This window comes from Maylandia zebra, linkage group LG15 (genome assembly GCF_041146795.1).
Source record: "Maylandia zebra isolate NMK-2024a linkage group LG15, Mzebra_GT3a, whole genome shotgun sequence".
Lineage (NCBI taxonomy): Eukaryota > Metazoa > Chordata > Actinopteri > Cichliformes > Cichlidae > Maylandia > Maylandia zebra.
In genome coordinates this window covers 34,151,375-34,168,562 of record NC_135181.1, presented here as the reverse complement: position 1 = coordinate 34,168,562, position 17,188 = coordinate 34,151,375, and the positions used below count along the sequence as shown (strand labels likewise).

The 17,188-nt window shown below is 42.7% G+C and overlaps 1 protein-coding gene across 5 annotated transcripts in view; it reads left to right on the top strand.

Moving 5' to 3' along the window:
• The window catches only part of recql (RecQ helicase-like), a 20,462-nt gene extending 3,274 nt beyond the window's left edge, over positions 1-17,188 (top strand). For 3 of the 5 annotated variants that reach the window (XM_076874318.1, XM_076874316.1, XM_076874317.1), the window contains exons 3-15: positions 3,853-4,080; positions 4,169-4,348; positions 4,453-4,559; positions 5,444-5,642; positions 5,755-5,921; positions 8,517-8,598; positions 9,245-9,393; positions 11,025-11,142; positions 11,242-11,380; positions 11,468-11,559; positions 11,653-11,869; positions 13,029-13,158; positions 16,453-17,188. In XM_076874318.1, coding sequence (XP_076730433.1) covers positions 3,853-4,080; positions 4,169-4,348; positions 4,453-4,559; positions 5,444-5,642; positions 5,755-5,921; positions 8,517-8,598; positions 9,245-9,393; positions 11,025-11,142; positions 11,242-11,380; positions 11,468-11,559; positions 11,653-11,869; positions 13,029-13,158; positions 16,453-17,142 — 2,498 coding nt within the window. In that variant the 3' untranslated portion in view covers positions 17,143-17,188. Of the gene's footprint in view, positions 1-3,852; positions 4,081-4,168; positions 4,349-4,452; positions 4,560-5,443; positions 5,643-5,754; positions 5,922-8,516; positions 8,599-9,244; positions 9,394-11,024; positions 11,143-11,241; positions 11,381-11,467; positions 11,560-11,652; positions 11,870-13,028; positions 13,159-14,740; positions 15,593-16,452 lie in introns of those variants that run through there. The other 2 variants (XM_004564756.3, XM_076874320.1) reach the window with 2 other exon arrangements.

Below are 17,188 nucleotides of genomic sequence, written 5' to 3'. Positions count from 1 at the left end.
GGGGGAACACCAAGGCGTTCCCAGACCAGCTGAGAGATATAATCTCTCCAGCGTGTCCTGGGTCTGCCCCGGGGCCTCCTCCCGATGGAACATGCCCGGAACACCTCACTCAGGAGGCATCCTTGTCAGATGCCCGAACCACCTCAGCTGGCTCCTTTCGATGTGGAGCAGCAGCGGCTCTACTCTGAGCCCCTCCTGGATGGCCGAACCTCTCACCCTATCTCTAAGGGAGAGGCCAGCCACCCTTCGGAGGAAGCTCATTTCTGCCGCTTGTATCTGCGATCTCGTTCTTTCGGTCAGTACCCACAGCTCGTGGCCATAGGTGAGGGTAGGGACGTAGATCGACCGGTAAATTGAGAGCTTCGCTTTTACACTCAGCTCCCTCTTCACCACGACGGACCGGTGCAGCGTCCGCATTACTGCAGCTGCAGCCCCAATCCGTCTGTCGATCTCCGGCTCCCTTCTCCCATCACTCGCGAACAAGACCCCGAGATAATTGAACTCCTCCACTTGGGGCAGGAACTCATCCCCGACACGGAGTGGGCACTCCACCCTTTTCCGGCTGAGAACCATGGCCTCAGATTTGGAGGTGCTGATCCTCATTCCCGCTGCTTCACACTCGGCTGCGAACCGTTCCAGTGCGAGCTGGAGGCCCCCACCCGATGAAGCCAACAGAACCACATCATCCGCAAAAATCAGAGATGAGATTCTGAGGCCACCAAATTGAAAGCCCTCTGCCACTTGGCTGCACCTAGAAATCCTGTCCATAAAAATTATGAACAGAACCGGTGACAAAGGGCAGCCCTGGCGGAGCCCATCACCCACCGGGAATGAGTCCGACTTATTGCCGGCAATGCGAACCAAGCTCTTGCAACGGTTGTATAGGGATCGAATGGCCCGTAGCAATGGGCCAGACACCCCATACTCCTGCAACACCTCCCACAGGACACCCCGAGGGACACGGTCGAATGCCTTCTCCAAGCCCACAAAACACATGTAGACTGGTTGGGCAAACTCCCATGCACCCTCAAGTATCCCTGAGAGGATAAAGAGCTGGTCCAGTGTTCTGCGACCAGGGCGAAAACCGCATTGTTCCTCCTGTATCCGAGGTTCGACTAGCGGACGAACTCTCCTTTCCAGCACCCTGGCATAGACTTTCCCAGGGAGGCTGAGGAGTGTGATCCCCTGTAGTTGGAACACACCCTCCGGTCTCCCTTCTTAAAGATGGGGACCACCACCCCGGTCTGCCAGTCCAGGGGTACTGCCCCTGATCTCCACGCAACATTGTAGAGGCGTGTCAACCAGTACAGCCCTACAACGTCCAGAGCCTTCAGGTACTCGGACCTCATCAACACCAGGGGCTCTGCCACCAAGGAGTTGTTTAACTGCCTCAGTGACCTCGCCCCCGGAAATTGGCGGGTCATTCCCCTCATCCCCAGACTCTGCTTCCTCCTCGGAAGACGTGTCAGTGGGATTAAGGAGAAGTATTCCTTCCACCGCCTGACAATTTTCTCAGTCGATGTCAGCAGCGCTCCGCCAGCACTATACACAGTGCGGGTAGAGCACCGCTTTCCCCTCCTGAGACGCCTGACAGTTTGCCAGAATCTCTTCGAGGCAGTCCGAAAGTCTTTTTCCATGGTCTCTCCGAACTCCTCCCACACCCGAGTTTTTGCTTCAGCCACTGCCCGAGCCGCATTCCACTTGGCCTGTCGATACCTGTCGGCTGCCTCCGGAGTCCCACAGGCTAACCAAGCCCGATAGGACTCCTTCTTCAGCCTGGTGGCTCCCTTCACCTCTGGTGTCCACCATTTGGTTCGGGGATTACCACCACGGCAGGCACCAACCACCTTGCGGCCGCAGCTCAATGCAGCAGCTTCGGCAATGGAGACGCTGAACATGGTCCATTCGGACTCAATGTCCCCAGTCTCCCTCGGAATGCTGTTGAAGCTCTGCCGGAGGTGTGCATTGAAGATCTCGCGGACTGGGGCCTCTGCTAGATGTTCCCAGCACACCCTCACTACGCGTTTAGGTGCACCGGGTCTGTCCAGCGTCCTCCCCCGCCACCTGATCCAACTCACCACCAGGTGGTGATCAGTTGACAGCTCAGCCCCTCTCTTTACCCGAGTGTCCAGAACATATGGTCGCAGGTCTGGTGATACGATTACAAAATCGATCATTTACCTACAGCCTAGAGCGTCCTGGTGTCACGTGCACTTATGGACACTCTTATGTTCGAACAAGGTGTTTGTTATGGCCAAACTGTGATTTGCACAGAAGTCCAATAACAAAACACCGCTTGGGTTCAGATCAGGGAGGCCGTTCCACCCAATCACGCCCCTCCAGGTCTCGCTGTCGTTACCCACGTGAGCATTGAAGTCTCCCAGGAGGACAACAGAGTCTCCAGGTGGAGCACCCTCCAGCACCCCCCCAGGGACTCTAAGAAGGCTGGGTACTCTGAACTGCCACTCGGCGCATAAGCGCAGATGACAGTCAGGACCCGTTCCCCGACCCTAAGGCGCAGGGAACAAACCCTCTCATCCACCGGGAAAAACCCCAACGTACCGGCAGCAAGCCAAGGGGATATTAGAATACCCACCCCAGCCCACCGCCTCTCACCAGGGGCAACTCCAGACTGAGACAGAGTCCAGCCCCTCTCCTGGAGACTGGTTCCAGAGCCCAAGCCATGCGTAGAGGTGAGCCCGACTATATCTAGCCGGTACCGCTCAACCTCACGCACTAACTCAGGCTCCTTCCCCACCAGAAAGGTGACATTCCATGTCCCTATTGCCAGTCTTGGCAGCCGGGGATCAGTCTGCCAGGGCCTCCGCTCCTGGCCGCCACCCGGCACACAATGCACCCGACCCCTATGGTGCCTCCTGCGGGTGGTGGGCCTGCGGGAGGATGGGCCCATGTCTCCTCTTCGGGCTGTGCCTGGCCGTGCCCCATGGACTAAGGCCCGGCCACCAGACGCTTGCCCTCGGGCACCCTCCCCGGGCTTGGCTCCAGGGCGGAGCCCCGGTAACCCTATCCCGGGCAGGGTAAACTGTTCCCTCGATGTTCTCTTCATAAGGGTCTTCTGAATCGCTCTTTGTCTGGTCCCTCACCCAGGACCAATTTGCCATGGGAGACCCTACCAGGGGGCAAAAGCCCCCAGACAACATAGCCCCTGGGATCCCTGGGACACACAAACCCCTCCACCACGATAAGGTAGCGATTCACGGAGATATCACCTTTCTCACTCAAAAAAAAAAAAAAAAAAAAAAAAAAAAAAAAAAAAAAATATATATATATATATATATATATATATATATATATATATATATATATTTTATTGTATTTTATGAATGTAAACAGGAGGTGGCCACTTTTGGCCATGAATAAGCTGAGTGGGAGTTTTATCAACTTTTGCTTTACGTGCACAAAAATAATAATATATGTTGTTGTTAATCGAGGACATGTCTTAAACTCTACTATTAACAATATAAGAAATCCAGTAGCACTGCAAATATAGGAAATTGTCATTTTTGAGGTTGTCTTCCAACAAGGGCATTGTACAAACAAACTGGTGTTTTATGGGTTTATATTTATGAAAAGAGCTGATGTTAGTTAAAAACTTTATGCAGTAAGAATAGCAAAAGAAAACCATGCAAATAAAAAAAAAATTACAGACTTAATTAGTTGGTGGCCACTTCTGGACATGCGCAAGCTGAATGGATGAGTGATTTTGAACAAACCAGAATTGATTGCCCAAGAGTAGTTATTATCTGGGCATTGCTGAACTGTTTGGGGTCCAAAGACACAACAAATAAGTGCTTGGAGCCTGCTACCAATGTTCCTGGTGTTGCTGTTTAGATATGCAGGTCGAGCTGGACTCGATCGAGGCCGAGCTGGACACAGTGGAACTGCAGCTCGCAGAGATCCTGCAGAAAAAGGCTGAGCTCACTTCTCGGAAGAATGCCCTGCTGCAGCAGCTGGAGGAGGCCTGTGACACTGCACAGCCTTTATCTTCTTCTGCCTCAAAGGCATCTGAAGCCAAGCCAGCGATGAGCAAGCAGGAAATGCAACGATATGATGGCACAGGTACTCGACAGACAGACTAGACAACTAGTTGTAGAAATATGCCACGTCTGTGCACTGTGTTGACATGCAGTAACATCATGCTTTATAGATTTTCCATGGTCCAGCAACGTGGAGCAGCACCTGAAGGCCACATTCCATCTCTCTAACTTCAGACCTTTGCAGCTGAAAGCCATCAACCTGACCATGTCAGGCAAGGACCTGTTCCTGGTCATGCCCACAGGAAGAGGGAAGAGTCTCTGCTATCAGCTTCCTGCAATCTGTTCTAATGGTACAGTGAGACACACATGCAGAGTTTTGGAACAAAACATCTGTCCTTCCAGTTTTATGCTCTTCTTCTTACGACTTATTTCTTTTACTTTTATCATTTATCAGGCTTTACACTGGTCATCACTCCACTTGTATCCCTGATGGAGGACCAGTTGATGTACCTGAAGACTATTGACGTGTCGGCAGTCATGCTCAATGCATCCAGTAGCAGAGTAAGAACTGCCTGCCATGTAGAAAAAGATTATTTGAGGATTATGCGTGTGTGCGGAAAGAAAAGAATTGCCTTTTGTAATCCACATTTTGGATACAAGTTGTAACTATGTGTTTGTTTTACTGAAAGGGTGCAGATTTTTGGAAAGGAAAAAAATCTGCTAGCCAACTGTGTTATGTGTTGTGATTCCAAAGATATAGAGTGGAAAAAAACTAGAGGTCATACCCACTCTCCCTCCAGGTAGCCTTCTTTTGTGACAGCCTGAGCCATAGCTTTTGACAGATGTACACATCTGTCAAAAATTCACACATACACATGTGTTGATAGTTTAATAGTATGTCTCATGAAAGTGAACTTGCAAATGTGTGTGTGAATGCACAGACTAGCAAAACAGAGTTTTAGGGAGAAAATAAAACTACACGTACAGGTACTATCTTCTATTCAATTCAGTAACATTTGATTTGTACAGCCACAATCACAACAATAGTTGCCTCAAGGAGCTGTGATCTTGTTTTCACTGGTTTACAAAACTAATGTGAGAGATCATCCAAAATCATTCATTCTGTATATTCCATGACTGCTGTTCATATCTGATGAGTAAACTGACTTTCTTGACAACCGCTTTTAATTTTGTATCCATGTCTTCATTTTGCTTTAAGCAACAATGAAATAACCATGGGAACTGCACTCACTGTTCACCAGTGTGTCCAAGAATCGTTTAGTGACATTACACACACTTCTGCTGTGGACAAGAAATGAAGACTGAGATGGCTTTAGGGCATCTAAACAACATGGATGGATCATCTGTAATGATCCACAACAACTGCAGAGCTTTATGTTTCTGGCACTAAACTGCAGCTTGTTTTTTGTTTCCATCATTCGCAGGAGCATGCTAAGACGGTCATGGCTGGAATGACAGATCCAAAGGCCCCCTTCAAGCTGGTGTACGTGACTCCAGAGAAAATTGCTAAGAGCAAGCTCCTAATGTCTCGTCTGGAGAAAGCCTACAAAGCAAACCTCCTGAATCGTATTGCTGTTGATGAGGTGCACTGTTGCAGCCAATGGGGTCATGACTTCAGACCAGGTGAGTATTCTGACCTCAGATCATATTTAGTAAGCACCCCCCCCCCCCCCCCCCCGCCCCCCCGTCGCTATGATGTGCTACATACTGGTTCACCTGTGTGCTTGTCGTTCAGATTATAAGATGCTAGGCATCCTGAAGAGGCAGTTCCCCAAAGTGCCCCTCCTTGGCCTCACAGCCACAGCAACCAGTAGTGTCCTGAAAGACTGCGAGAAGATCCTGTGTGTGCCACAGGCAATCACGCTCACTGCTTCCTTCAATCGAACTAATCTCTACTATGAAGTAAGCACTGTCACTGCACTCAAAAATCCACTTAGCCAGTCAAATGTTTTAATATAAAAATATGTGTTTAGAAATGTACATTTTTACCCTAGCAACAGGCAATACCGTTGTCTGATTGGCTGGTAGTTTGCTAAGCCGCAACAGCTACGAACTCTGTGAAGAAATTGTTAATTTCTGTATATTAGATTGAAATTAGAATCCCCCACCTTTATACCTTAATACGTCTTTAACTTTCAGTATAGTCCATTGAAGGAGTGGTGGCCATCTTCAACAAATATGCTCATATTTAACTTGTAGCAAACGTGACACACCAGCTGTCAATCAATAGTATACATCCTGCCCATCCCTTCGTGATCAGTGCCCATAACACAGTTTAAAAAATGACCTGGGGAAAAAAAAAAAGAAAACCAAAAACAACAGATTTGTTTTTATTTTTAAATTAAAATAATTATTAGAAATTACATTGACTTTATTTAAATGGGTGACAAAGGAAACTGAAGACATTTCTGTCTATTATGCTGTCAAAGACATGTCAAGACAAACCAATGGGTGACAGCCAATATAGTATTTCCGAGTCATTCACTTTATGCTATAATGAAACATTTCTACCCTGAAATGTTTATTTATGATTTTTTCCTAAAAATCTACATAAAAAATATTCTGGAAATAAAATCCAGTTTTGTTGTCACCGTACAGAACAGGATTTATGAGATGTCCAAAAAGCAATTTGATCTCATACAGACTGACATGCCAAGAGGTTTATGATATATCAAATGAATAGTTATTGCAAACATGAAAATGCATCAGTTTAAAATAAACAATTGATTAACAACAGTCAATACAATGTCATTGTCACATGCTTGGCAGGACAGACACCAGCATCACCGGGCGGGGATGTCACAGTAGACTTACATGAATCTTGATATCCAGTTTGAAACCAACACAAAATGATTATCCCTCATACTCAAACATAAACTGATTTATGGTGGTAGCAGGACATATGCTAAACTGTTGGGAAAATATGCTGAATAGACCACTATTGTTATTCCAAGGTATAACGTCAGTATGTACATTACATTAGCCACTGAAAAACACTTTAGTCCAAAGGTGTCGAACTCCAGACCTCGAGGGCCGGTGTCCTGCAGGTTTTAGATCCAACACAGCTGATTTAAATGGCTAAATTACCTCCTCAACGTGTCTTGAAGTTCTGGCACTGGAGTTCAACACCCCTGCTTTAGTCTGTGGACCATTGCTGATTTTAAAAGGCCAGTAAAATAAAAAAAGAAAATGCAGGATAATATAAGAAAAACAATATTTTAGATGTGGTTGGATGTTGAAAGTCTCTGAACCAATCTGTCAGTCTCTTTCTTCCCTGTGAATTTGGGACAAAATAGTGTGCTGCTTATTCACAGTCGGATCACACAGTTACTGTGTGGTGTGCTTGACATCATCTGTCTTTGAATCTACCTAATATATCAGGTGGAAGGCAAACTCTCTGAATAATGATAGAAAGATAAAAAATAAATGTGCTTATGAAGTCAGCTCTTTATCTTTTCTCAGAGTTAATAACTGTCACCTCCACTGTATAATCATTAAATAGAGCAGAGGTTCTTAACCTTTTTTACTGCGGGTCCCATTTCAGATATTAACACTGTATTGAATAAATTGATGTTACTTTTGGTTTGATTTAATAACTAAATCAAATCGACTTCATTTTAACGGTTAAAACCTTGTCAAATAAACATGATGATGACATGATACGATGTAATAATCACAAAGACATTTATTTATTATGTGTATTTGAACCTGCACATAAAAGAAAATGCCAAACAGCAAGGAAGGATTTCTGCTCCGAGCATTCAAAGAGCTTTATACAACTTGCTTTCTCATACATCAAATGTGTGAGCTGAGTATAGTTACATTAGTTATGTCTGCTAAATTGGGCTAACACTAATGTGACCAACTCTGTCAGATAACTCCAACGCTTAACACAATTTCAGTCAAAATGTAGAGCTAGTATTTTTTTAACATGGGACTCTATTGGTATTTTGCTGGCTTTTAAAACCAGCCTGAAGTGCCTGTAGTTTTTGGCTCCATTTTCAGCCCCTTGACTATAACTTTGGACTGTAGAAGTGCCCTTTATAGAAGTTAAGTTATACAAATTCTCAACAAGACATGGTTTGGATCATGCATTGATCTAACAACTCTTACTGACAGAAGATACTCTATGAATACAAAAAGTTCGAAAAGGCTGTAGAGGAATTCTCTAGAAAAGGGGTGGTGAACTCCAGGCCTCGAGGGCCGGTGTCCTGCAGGTTTTAGATATCGCCCTATTTCAACACACCTCAATCAAATGATTAGTTCATTACCAGGCCTCTGGAGAACTTCAAGACATGTTGAGGAGGTAATTTAGCCATTTAATTCAGATCAGCTGTGTTGGATCAAGGACACATCTAAAACCTGCAGGAAACTGACCCTCGAGGCCTGGATTTCGACACCTGTGCTCTAGAAGTTAAGAGTTAGGGTTCATAAACTTCTTTTTACTATGCTCCCCATCTTCATACACACTTAACACGTGTTTCATTTCCTTCTCAGGTTCGTATAAAGGATTCTGTCAGTGAAGCATCAGTAAATGACATAGCTGCTCTGATCAAGAGTAAATACAAGGACCAATCAGGTACTATGACAAACAAGACTGCTGCATATATAAAACATTACTAATGCCATTTTTCCACTAGTGCCGACTCAATTTGATTCTCTTCTGTTTTGGTGATTTTCCATTAAAATTGAGTACATGCATGGGTTGTTATAGCAACGTGGTTTTGTATACTACACAAACAGTGAAGGACGCTGAGGCGATGGTATACCTTCTGCTCAGCCTACGGCTTACTGTTAAACTTGCGGACCATGGTATTGGTTTTTGTGTAGCCATTTCCCTCAGTGCTGGGTTTCAAAAATAGTGGTTTTGATTTTTGAGAAGGAGTCACTCTCATGACCCCAGTGACACCACTGACTGGCCAATTGGCGTCATCCAGTTTGTTCCATTTTCTGATTGTCTCAGATTGCTTGGAAGCCTTACCGAATAGGTACTAAAAAAGTACCTGGTTACCACTTATTACCACCTAATGGAAAACCCTTAAAATTGAGTTGATTTGAGCCAATCCGAGCTGAGTGGGCACTAGTGGAAAATGGCTAAAAAAGGTTAATATCCTCAATTCTGCAAAGTATTTTTAGTCATGCTAGAATAGACAATTATAATGTGAATATTTCTATACGTAATAATCATGTATGAATATTTTCTGCTTTGTTCATACATGCCACAGGAATTGTGTATGTATTCTCTCAGAAGGATGCAGAGTTGGTGTCAGCAGAACTCCAGAAAAGAGACATCTTGGCATATCCTTACCATGCAAACATGGACTCTGAGGACAAGTCCCGGGTTCACCGCAAATGGACCTCCAACAAAATTCAGGTCAGTAAAGAAACATATGCACAGCTGCATTTCTGCTGAGATTTTCTATAAGAATTGGGTCAAGATTTTCTGCTCATGGTTAATATTGCCTGGAGTGATTCCACAAAAAAAATTTTAATATATTTTTTTATTTAATTGCAATAAATGGTTCAGCACATAGCTTTTAGATATTATTAAAACTAATTTTTGGATTTAAAATATTCTTCTAAAAAGGGTTTTAGTGGATTTCTGGACTTCTGTAGTGTTGTAGATGGCAGCAGCTTAAACTACAGTCAGTGCTCCCCAAAATAAATAATTAAGTCATAGCTTAAAATGTAGATTTAAATAGCATAAAAGGGGATAATAGGAATTTCCTTCGGGATTAATAAAGTATTCTGATTCTGATTAAAGGGAGAAATCAACATGGCAAAGTCAGAAAATGAACTATAAATTACAAAGGAGCTCAAGGGGGATGTGAGCATAGCTTATTTCCTGGAATATGGAACTAAGGAGGTGGTTTGCATGGAAAAAATGGAGATCAAGTAGAGTGGAAGGAGTGTTCTTTAAACAGCACTTTGGGATTTAGATTGCACTTAAAAGAAAAGCATATAATGCAATCAGAATGACACTCAAGGAAAAATGAGTTCATCATCAGACACTATCCAGGAAAACTCAGGGTGTTTTATGACTCCAGCTCCGTGATCTACAGCAGCGCATCCAAAGCCACAAACGACCTGGAAAAATGGGATTACAAAGTCCAGAGCCAGTTCCCTCTTAGCAGTCACTTTTAAATGGAGATCCTATCATTGTAGGTGGTAAACAGCTGGAAGTAATCCATGCGATGATCTGCTTGAAACACGTTGAAACTGAGAGGAGTTCATCATAATAACCAATGTACGGAAGAGGATTAGGGCCACTGGGGGGAGGGGTGGGGGGTGGGGACGTCTTTTTTTCATATATATATATATATATATATATATATATATATATATATATATATATATATATATATATATATAATTGACACCACTTTCCTAAACAATTGAGTTTAATAGCCTGATATCAGCCTTTATCCAGGTCAAGATAACATGTAGGCTTAGGTCACAAACTCTAGAGCTAATGAAAGAGGAGGGAGGCATAACTCTGGCTTGCTTAGAAAATTATTAAAAGATAGCTCATTACTCTTTTGAATACAGTAGGACTAAAATCTTTATAAGAAATATTTATTTACACTCAATAAGTGGATGTCAGTACCTCTAAAGGTCTGGGACATGCCAGAGAACGAGCAGTAATAAATCTGCAGGTCTCTTCCAAATCTTCTGGGATTGTCCAAAGCTGTCCTACTGTACAGAGGTGGTAGCAAACGTAATTTAACAATTTTTCCACAATTGGCCTTTGATTTCACTTTAATTTATCTACTTAACCTTCCATCTGGACTTGATTAAAAAAGATTGTAAATATTATATAAATAATGTGATCCGAACTAAAAATCATATCAATTTTGTTCAAAATCAGCACTGAAGTTCCCCCATACATAGAGAGGGGCAATACCTCTGATTGGAAAAAAAATTCCATTCCATGCTTGTAAACAGCTCACTGAATAATGCATCTGTAAAACACATGAGTTGTTTTTTTCGTTTTTGTGTGTTTAGGTTGTGGTAGCCACTGTGGCATTTGGCATGGGCATTGACAAGCCTGACGTCAGGTTTGTCATCCACCACACCATCAGCAAGTCCATTGAGAACTACTACCAAGAGAGTGGACGGGCAGGTAGACGGCCTATAATTTCTATTGGTAGCATAAGCAATACCGTTCTAGCATTACTCACGGTTATTATTCCAATGTTAAGTATTTCCGTTGTGTCTCCAGGTCGAGATGACTCTCCGGCTGACTGCATTGTCTATTTCGGCTTCGCTGATATCTTCAGGATCAGCACCATGGTGGTGATGGAGAATGTTGGTCAGCAGAAATTGCTACAGATGGTAGATTACTGCCAGAATGTTAACAGGTAGCACAGGATGTCAGTGCGGGCTGCCCAATTTGCACAGTCTTAAATGTAATATATATTCTTAAATGTAATATCTGCTTTGTGAAGGTGTCGGCGCTCTCTCATGGCAGTTCACTTTGATGAAGTGTGGGATGATGAAGGATGCAACCAGATGTGTGACACTTGCAGTCAAGCAAAAGGTGTGGGTGGTGATGAAATTTATTGCTTTATGTGTCAGCCATATCGATCATATGCCCTAAATCCATCACCTCACTTTTAACACCCCCCTCCAGATTACCCCACTGTGGACATTACCCAACATGCCAGGCAAGTGGTGCAGATTGTGGAGCTTGCAGCCTCCATGGATGAGAAACTGACCCCACTGAAACTGGTGGATGCATGGATGGGGAAAGGCCCTGCAAAGCACAGGAAGATGATTCAGACCACCACGCTGTCTCGGCGACAGGCTGAAGTTGTGATTGTTCACCTGCTCCTGCAGGGATACCTCAGGTGATTCATGCTTCGTTTCTTTCTGTGGATTTAGCTTAATTCAATTTTATTTATTAAGTATCAATTCACTACAGTTTTTCAAGATGACTTTGTTTATTGTTCTGTTTTTGTTCATTAATTGACCAGTGTGTGCATGTCTGTGTGTCAGCCTGTCTGTAGAGATGATAGCTGGAAAAGTTTTGAATGAATTCTGATAAAACCTTGGATGGGGTTTAGAGAAGGCTTGGCTTAACGATCCATTAAAATTTGGCTTCCTCTGATTGTATTGGCACAGGAAATGATACTGGTATATAAGGATTCTAAATATCGCATTACAGTTAGATCCAAATATGTCACATTTGATCTCTGACATCACTTTTACATTTCACATGTGCACTTCTTTAAAGTTAACCCCCAAATGCATTATTGTTACTGCACTGCAATCTTCTTAAAATACATTTAAAAAGAACAAAGACAACAAAATGCAAATATAATGTACCCCTAAAAGTAAATACTGAGGAGAAGAGAGTGAGCTGCCTGGGCAGAGGTTGGTGCTCTTGGAGTGCTTCTTGGTCTAAAAGAGAACATCTTTGTGTGACACATCTCTCTTTTCTGACACGTCAGAAAAAGATGTTGATTTCATGCAAAGAAATGCAAAGAAAACCCACTGGTGTCAATGAAGTGCCTCCAAACTGCTAACCAAGTTTGGATACCATTTTCTTCCTCTACACTAGGTTAGCCTTCGAGCTAGCAACCGGTGCACTGTTGCAGATGTGGGGCCTAGGAAATGCAGAATAAATTAAATTGAACTCAAAACATCAGGCCCTTTTCAGAATATCCATTCTAGCTTTTCTAATTAGGATCAGACCTGTCACAATGTAAAGAACAAAAATGCATTGAGAAGTTTCCCTCAAATCACACAGCCTCTGCAAATACATTGTGTTGGAAATCGGACCATATTTAGTCTATAGAGAGGGGTAGCTGAAGTTAAAGGCCAGACATGCTTTTCACTTTTACTTTCTTTGAATAAAGCTTTAAACTCACCTTAACTTGACCTGACTGACTGTGGCAAACCATCAGGCTGTGTAAGTCTCTAGTTCATGGGATTAAAGATAAAGCTCTGATCCTGTGACCATTAAGTCTGTCTGACACAGAGTTCTTCCCAATGTGTTGACCTCAGAGAGGATTTCAGCTTCACACCTTACACCACCTACTTCTACATGAAGCTGGGCCGCAAAGCTTCTCTGCTGAAGAACCCGACACACACACTGAGCGTGAAGATGAGAGATGCAGGGGCCGGAACTGCTTTGGTAAGTTTGAAGGAAAAAACATATTCTTCTGTTACCATCATTTAGGAGAGTTTTTTAGTATAACACCTAACCCTAACTACAAAGTAAGTTACAAATCACATCTGTTTTCATGTCACAGTTGGGTGTAGTTAGGCCTGAATTTTAAAACACTCACTTTAGTTAGTACATCACACTGTCTTTGTTTGCAACAGGTTTGAACAAACATTTCCAATTTGTAAGATATTACAGCTACAATCAGACTGAGTGCCAGCACAAACAGATCAGAGTGAGCAGACTGCACTGTACTGTTTGGAATATTTTTTTTATTAGTAACTAATCCAAAAGAGCCTAATAAACCATTTATGTTCTATTTAAAAGCTCTAAGTGAATAAAAATGTCATAAGGACACTCTAGTCAAAATAAACACTTTTAGATCCCTGTCTTACTTCTCTCACCCTAACCTATCGCAGCAGATGGCCCCGCCCCTCCCTGTGCCTGGTTCTGCCGGAGGTTTTCCTGTTTCCTGCTTCCTGTTAAAAGGGAGTTTTTCCTTCCCACTGTCGCCAAAGTGCTCGCTCATAGGGGGTCATATGATTGTTGGGTTTTTCTCTGTATGTACTGTATTATTGGCACGATTTGATATCCTCGTGTTGTAGTCGCAAAAGCATGACGTCACAACTATGTGATTGGTCACTTGCAATGTTGAACCCGGAACAACATTTATTGTGATGATGTGGGAACAACACCAACACGACGATATCAGGTCATCCGTATTATTGTAGGGTCTACCTTACAATATAAAGTGTGCTGTTGTTGTGATTTGGCGCTGTATAAATAAAACTGAATTGAATTGGAAATAAAGCTATTTAATATAAATGGGTTATAAAAGGGTTAAACAGGTCAATGGTATGGGTACAGGGTACACAGAAAAATGCATGACTTTCATTACTTCTGTTCGGGACATAAACTTCTGCATGTATTATTTATGCCACATGTAAATAGTCCTAAAAATTGGTTGCAGTAAAAATGTTCAGCTGCTTCTCTTCCTGGAGTTTCCAAGCATTATCAAAAAAAAAAAAAATTAGCAAAAAAAATATAATTGCTTCAGAAAAGATAATTAATTTTTTTTATGAATAAACTAAGTAAAACTACTTGTCAATGTACTCTTCAATTCAACAGCTACACTCACAGAACTAGCCAACTAAAATATGCTCTCCTCTGCACAGTCCTCTTTGCTTTACAGTGCTCTACACACCCGAACATTAAAGCTAACAAGTGGATTTTCCCGTTTAACGGGAGGAGGGATCTGTGTTTATATAAACAATGATGGTGGACAAATCACACTGATATAGAAAGCTACAACTCCTCAGACTTGAAATACTTAATACTTGAATGCAGAGGATCTTTTCTAACTTTTTTGGAAATGGGGTTGTAAATTAGATCTTTACAGCAGTACCGTTCTGAGATCTCACGGTTTCCTGTTTTGGCACTGAATCAGATTCTGTCCTGGATTGTTGCATGTCCTCCCCTTCTAGTGTCGACTCATACATTCCACATTGGTGTGAACCTATTCGGATAAAGCACTTTTGTTAATGACCTGCAGGTAAAAGTCTCCAGTGGCAAGGGCAAATCCAAAGAGGGAAAGAGATCAGTTCAGAGCTGTGGAGATGCCACTGTGTCCAAGAAAATCAAGACACATCTCCCATAGCCCTCTCTCACCTGCCCAGAGGACAAGTTTACAAAGTACAGTTCATCATTCCCTACTCTGTTCACAGTTGCTTGTGTATGCATGGTGCTATGAACACTGTTACTTGTTACCGCATTTTTAAAATCCTGATTTTCAGCCTGTTGCTTTGACTTCCATGGTGATGAAAACTTTTGAGAAGCTTGTAAAACATGAGCTTTTGCATGCTACTCAGGATAAATTACACCTCCTCACCCCCTATAGAACAGGTAATAGGTAGGGTAGAGGATGCTGTGTGCACCTTGCTCTATATGGTTTTGAAGCACATGGATGGTGTAGCAAACTTTTATTGCCTGCTTTTTGTCTTCAGCCCCATATTTTAGCAAGACATCTCATCCGTACATTTAATGTTGATTCTGGACTGATTTCTTGGCTTATTGACTTTTTAACAGATAGACCTCAGAAAGTGAGAGTCAACAATATTTTATCAGATGTGCTTTTATCTTCCACTGTTTCCCCCCAAGCGTGTGTCCTTTCTCCACTTTGGTTCTTTATACAAATGAGTGTCAGAGCCTCTACCAGGACGGACATATAGTCAAGTTTGCAGACGACTCCGTTATCGTCTCTCTCTGCTCCACGATACAGATTGTGACTGTGGCCCAGTTGTAGATGACTTTGTAAGCATGGTGTGGACAGTCTTTTCTTGACATTAATGTGTTTAAAATAAAGGAAATGGTTGTTGATTTTTTCTAAATAAAAAATGTCATCTAACCCTGTTTGTATTCATGGGCAAGAAATTGAGGGGATAGAGAAATATAAATATCTGGGCACCATACTTAATTAAAAGTTTAAATTTGATGTGATTACAGACACCATATGTGCAAAGACTCACCAGCGTATGTATTTGTATCGGAAACTAAGTGGTTTTAATGTGGATAATATTTTTTATGAAAATGTTCTTGTTTTATTGAGTCTGTTTTCATTTTCTTTAATCTGCTGGTTTGGGTCTCTTAGCCTGGAAAAATAAGAAAAGGCTGGAGCTCATTTTTAAATTGTGTAGCAAAGTGGCAGCTAAATGATCTTGCCCTCATGCATAAAGGGAGGGCGACCCTGAAGTCAGAACAGATTCAGGGTGCTATGACACCCTCTGTTTTTTTTTTTTTTTTTTTAAGAGTATCAGCTGTTGCCTTCAGGGAGGAGGTATTTCTTGCCTCGTTGCAGAACAAACAGATTTAAATTCTCATTCGTCCCTACCACTATTCATTTTTGAAATTCTGTTATGTAATTTTGGGTGGATGTGTTATTTATGCAGCTGGCTACAAAGCAAATTGCCCCTTGGGCATAATAAAGGTTATCTTGATTATATTTTCTCGCCCACGCCTGTTGGGCTTAGTGTAAAATCTTAAATATTCAGATTTTACACTAAGAAGCATGTTTCACCAAGCTCTCGCTAACATTTCATCAAACTAACACATTCCTGGTTACTTGTAGGTTAAATATTCTGTTGCTGTATACACTTTATGAACATGATACTTTAAGTTTCTCTATTTTGACACATTCACCTCTTTGTGTACATCCAGTGGCTTATTCCAGAATGAAGACTTCACTAACATTGAATTTCATGTTTACAGGACACCTCAGCTGTTAAAGTGAATGAAGAGGATGTCAATATGACCTTAGACTCCACTGTTGTGGAGGACAGCTGTCCCCCACAACCTAAACAGATAATATTTAAAGAAAAGAGGAACGTATCGAGAAGACAAGACCTGAAGCCAGTCAGCCAGACAAACAAGCAGATGGCGAGACCGGACAGATATGGGAAGGCAGAGGAAAAGAAGAATAAACCTATCATATTTCAACATATAATTGAGGCGGATGTTGAAATGAACAGAGTACATCATGTAGGAATCAGTGATTGTCAGAAAACACCGTCACATTCAGATAAACCTTGTTCCAGTTGCAAATCCAGCACCCCTCAGAGAATGCGAAGGAAAGCTTGTGCTCACACAGCAGCAGCCACAGGGCATGTTCCCTGTCCATCCACCCATATCACTGTGCCTAGCTCTCCTTCCCAGACCTCCATCATCTCTGACACAGCAGCTGAGGAGCTCTGCGACCTCAGGAATTATTATGGCGAACAGCTGAGGAGAATAAACTACATTTCCCACGAGTACTTGGGGCAGCCCACACATCCAGGAGTGCTGGCCTGTATCAGGGAGCCTTTGAAGAGCCTCCGCCTGCCCCGTGGACTGATCATTGCCCAGACAGCTCGAACCCTGTGGACACGCATCAGTGGCAGGAGAAAGCTGGTCCGCTGCTGACTTTTGTTACTGTTTAAATATAAAAATAAAATGAACTTTGTTTGGA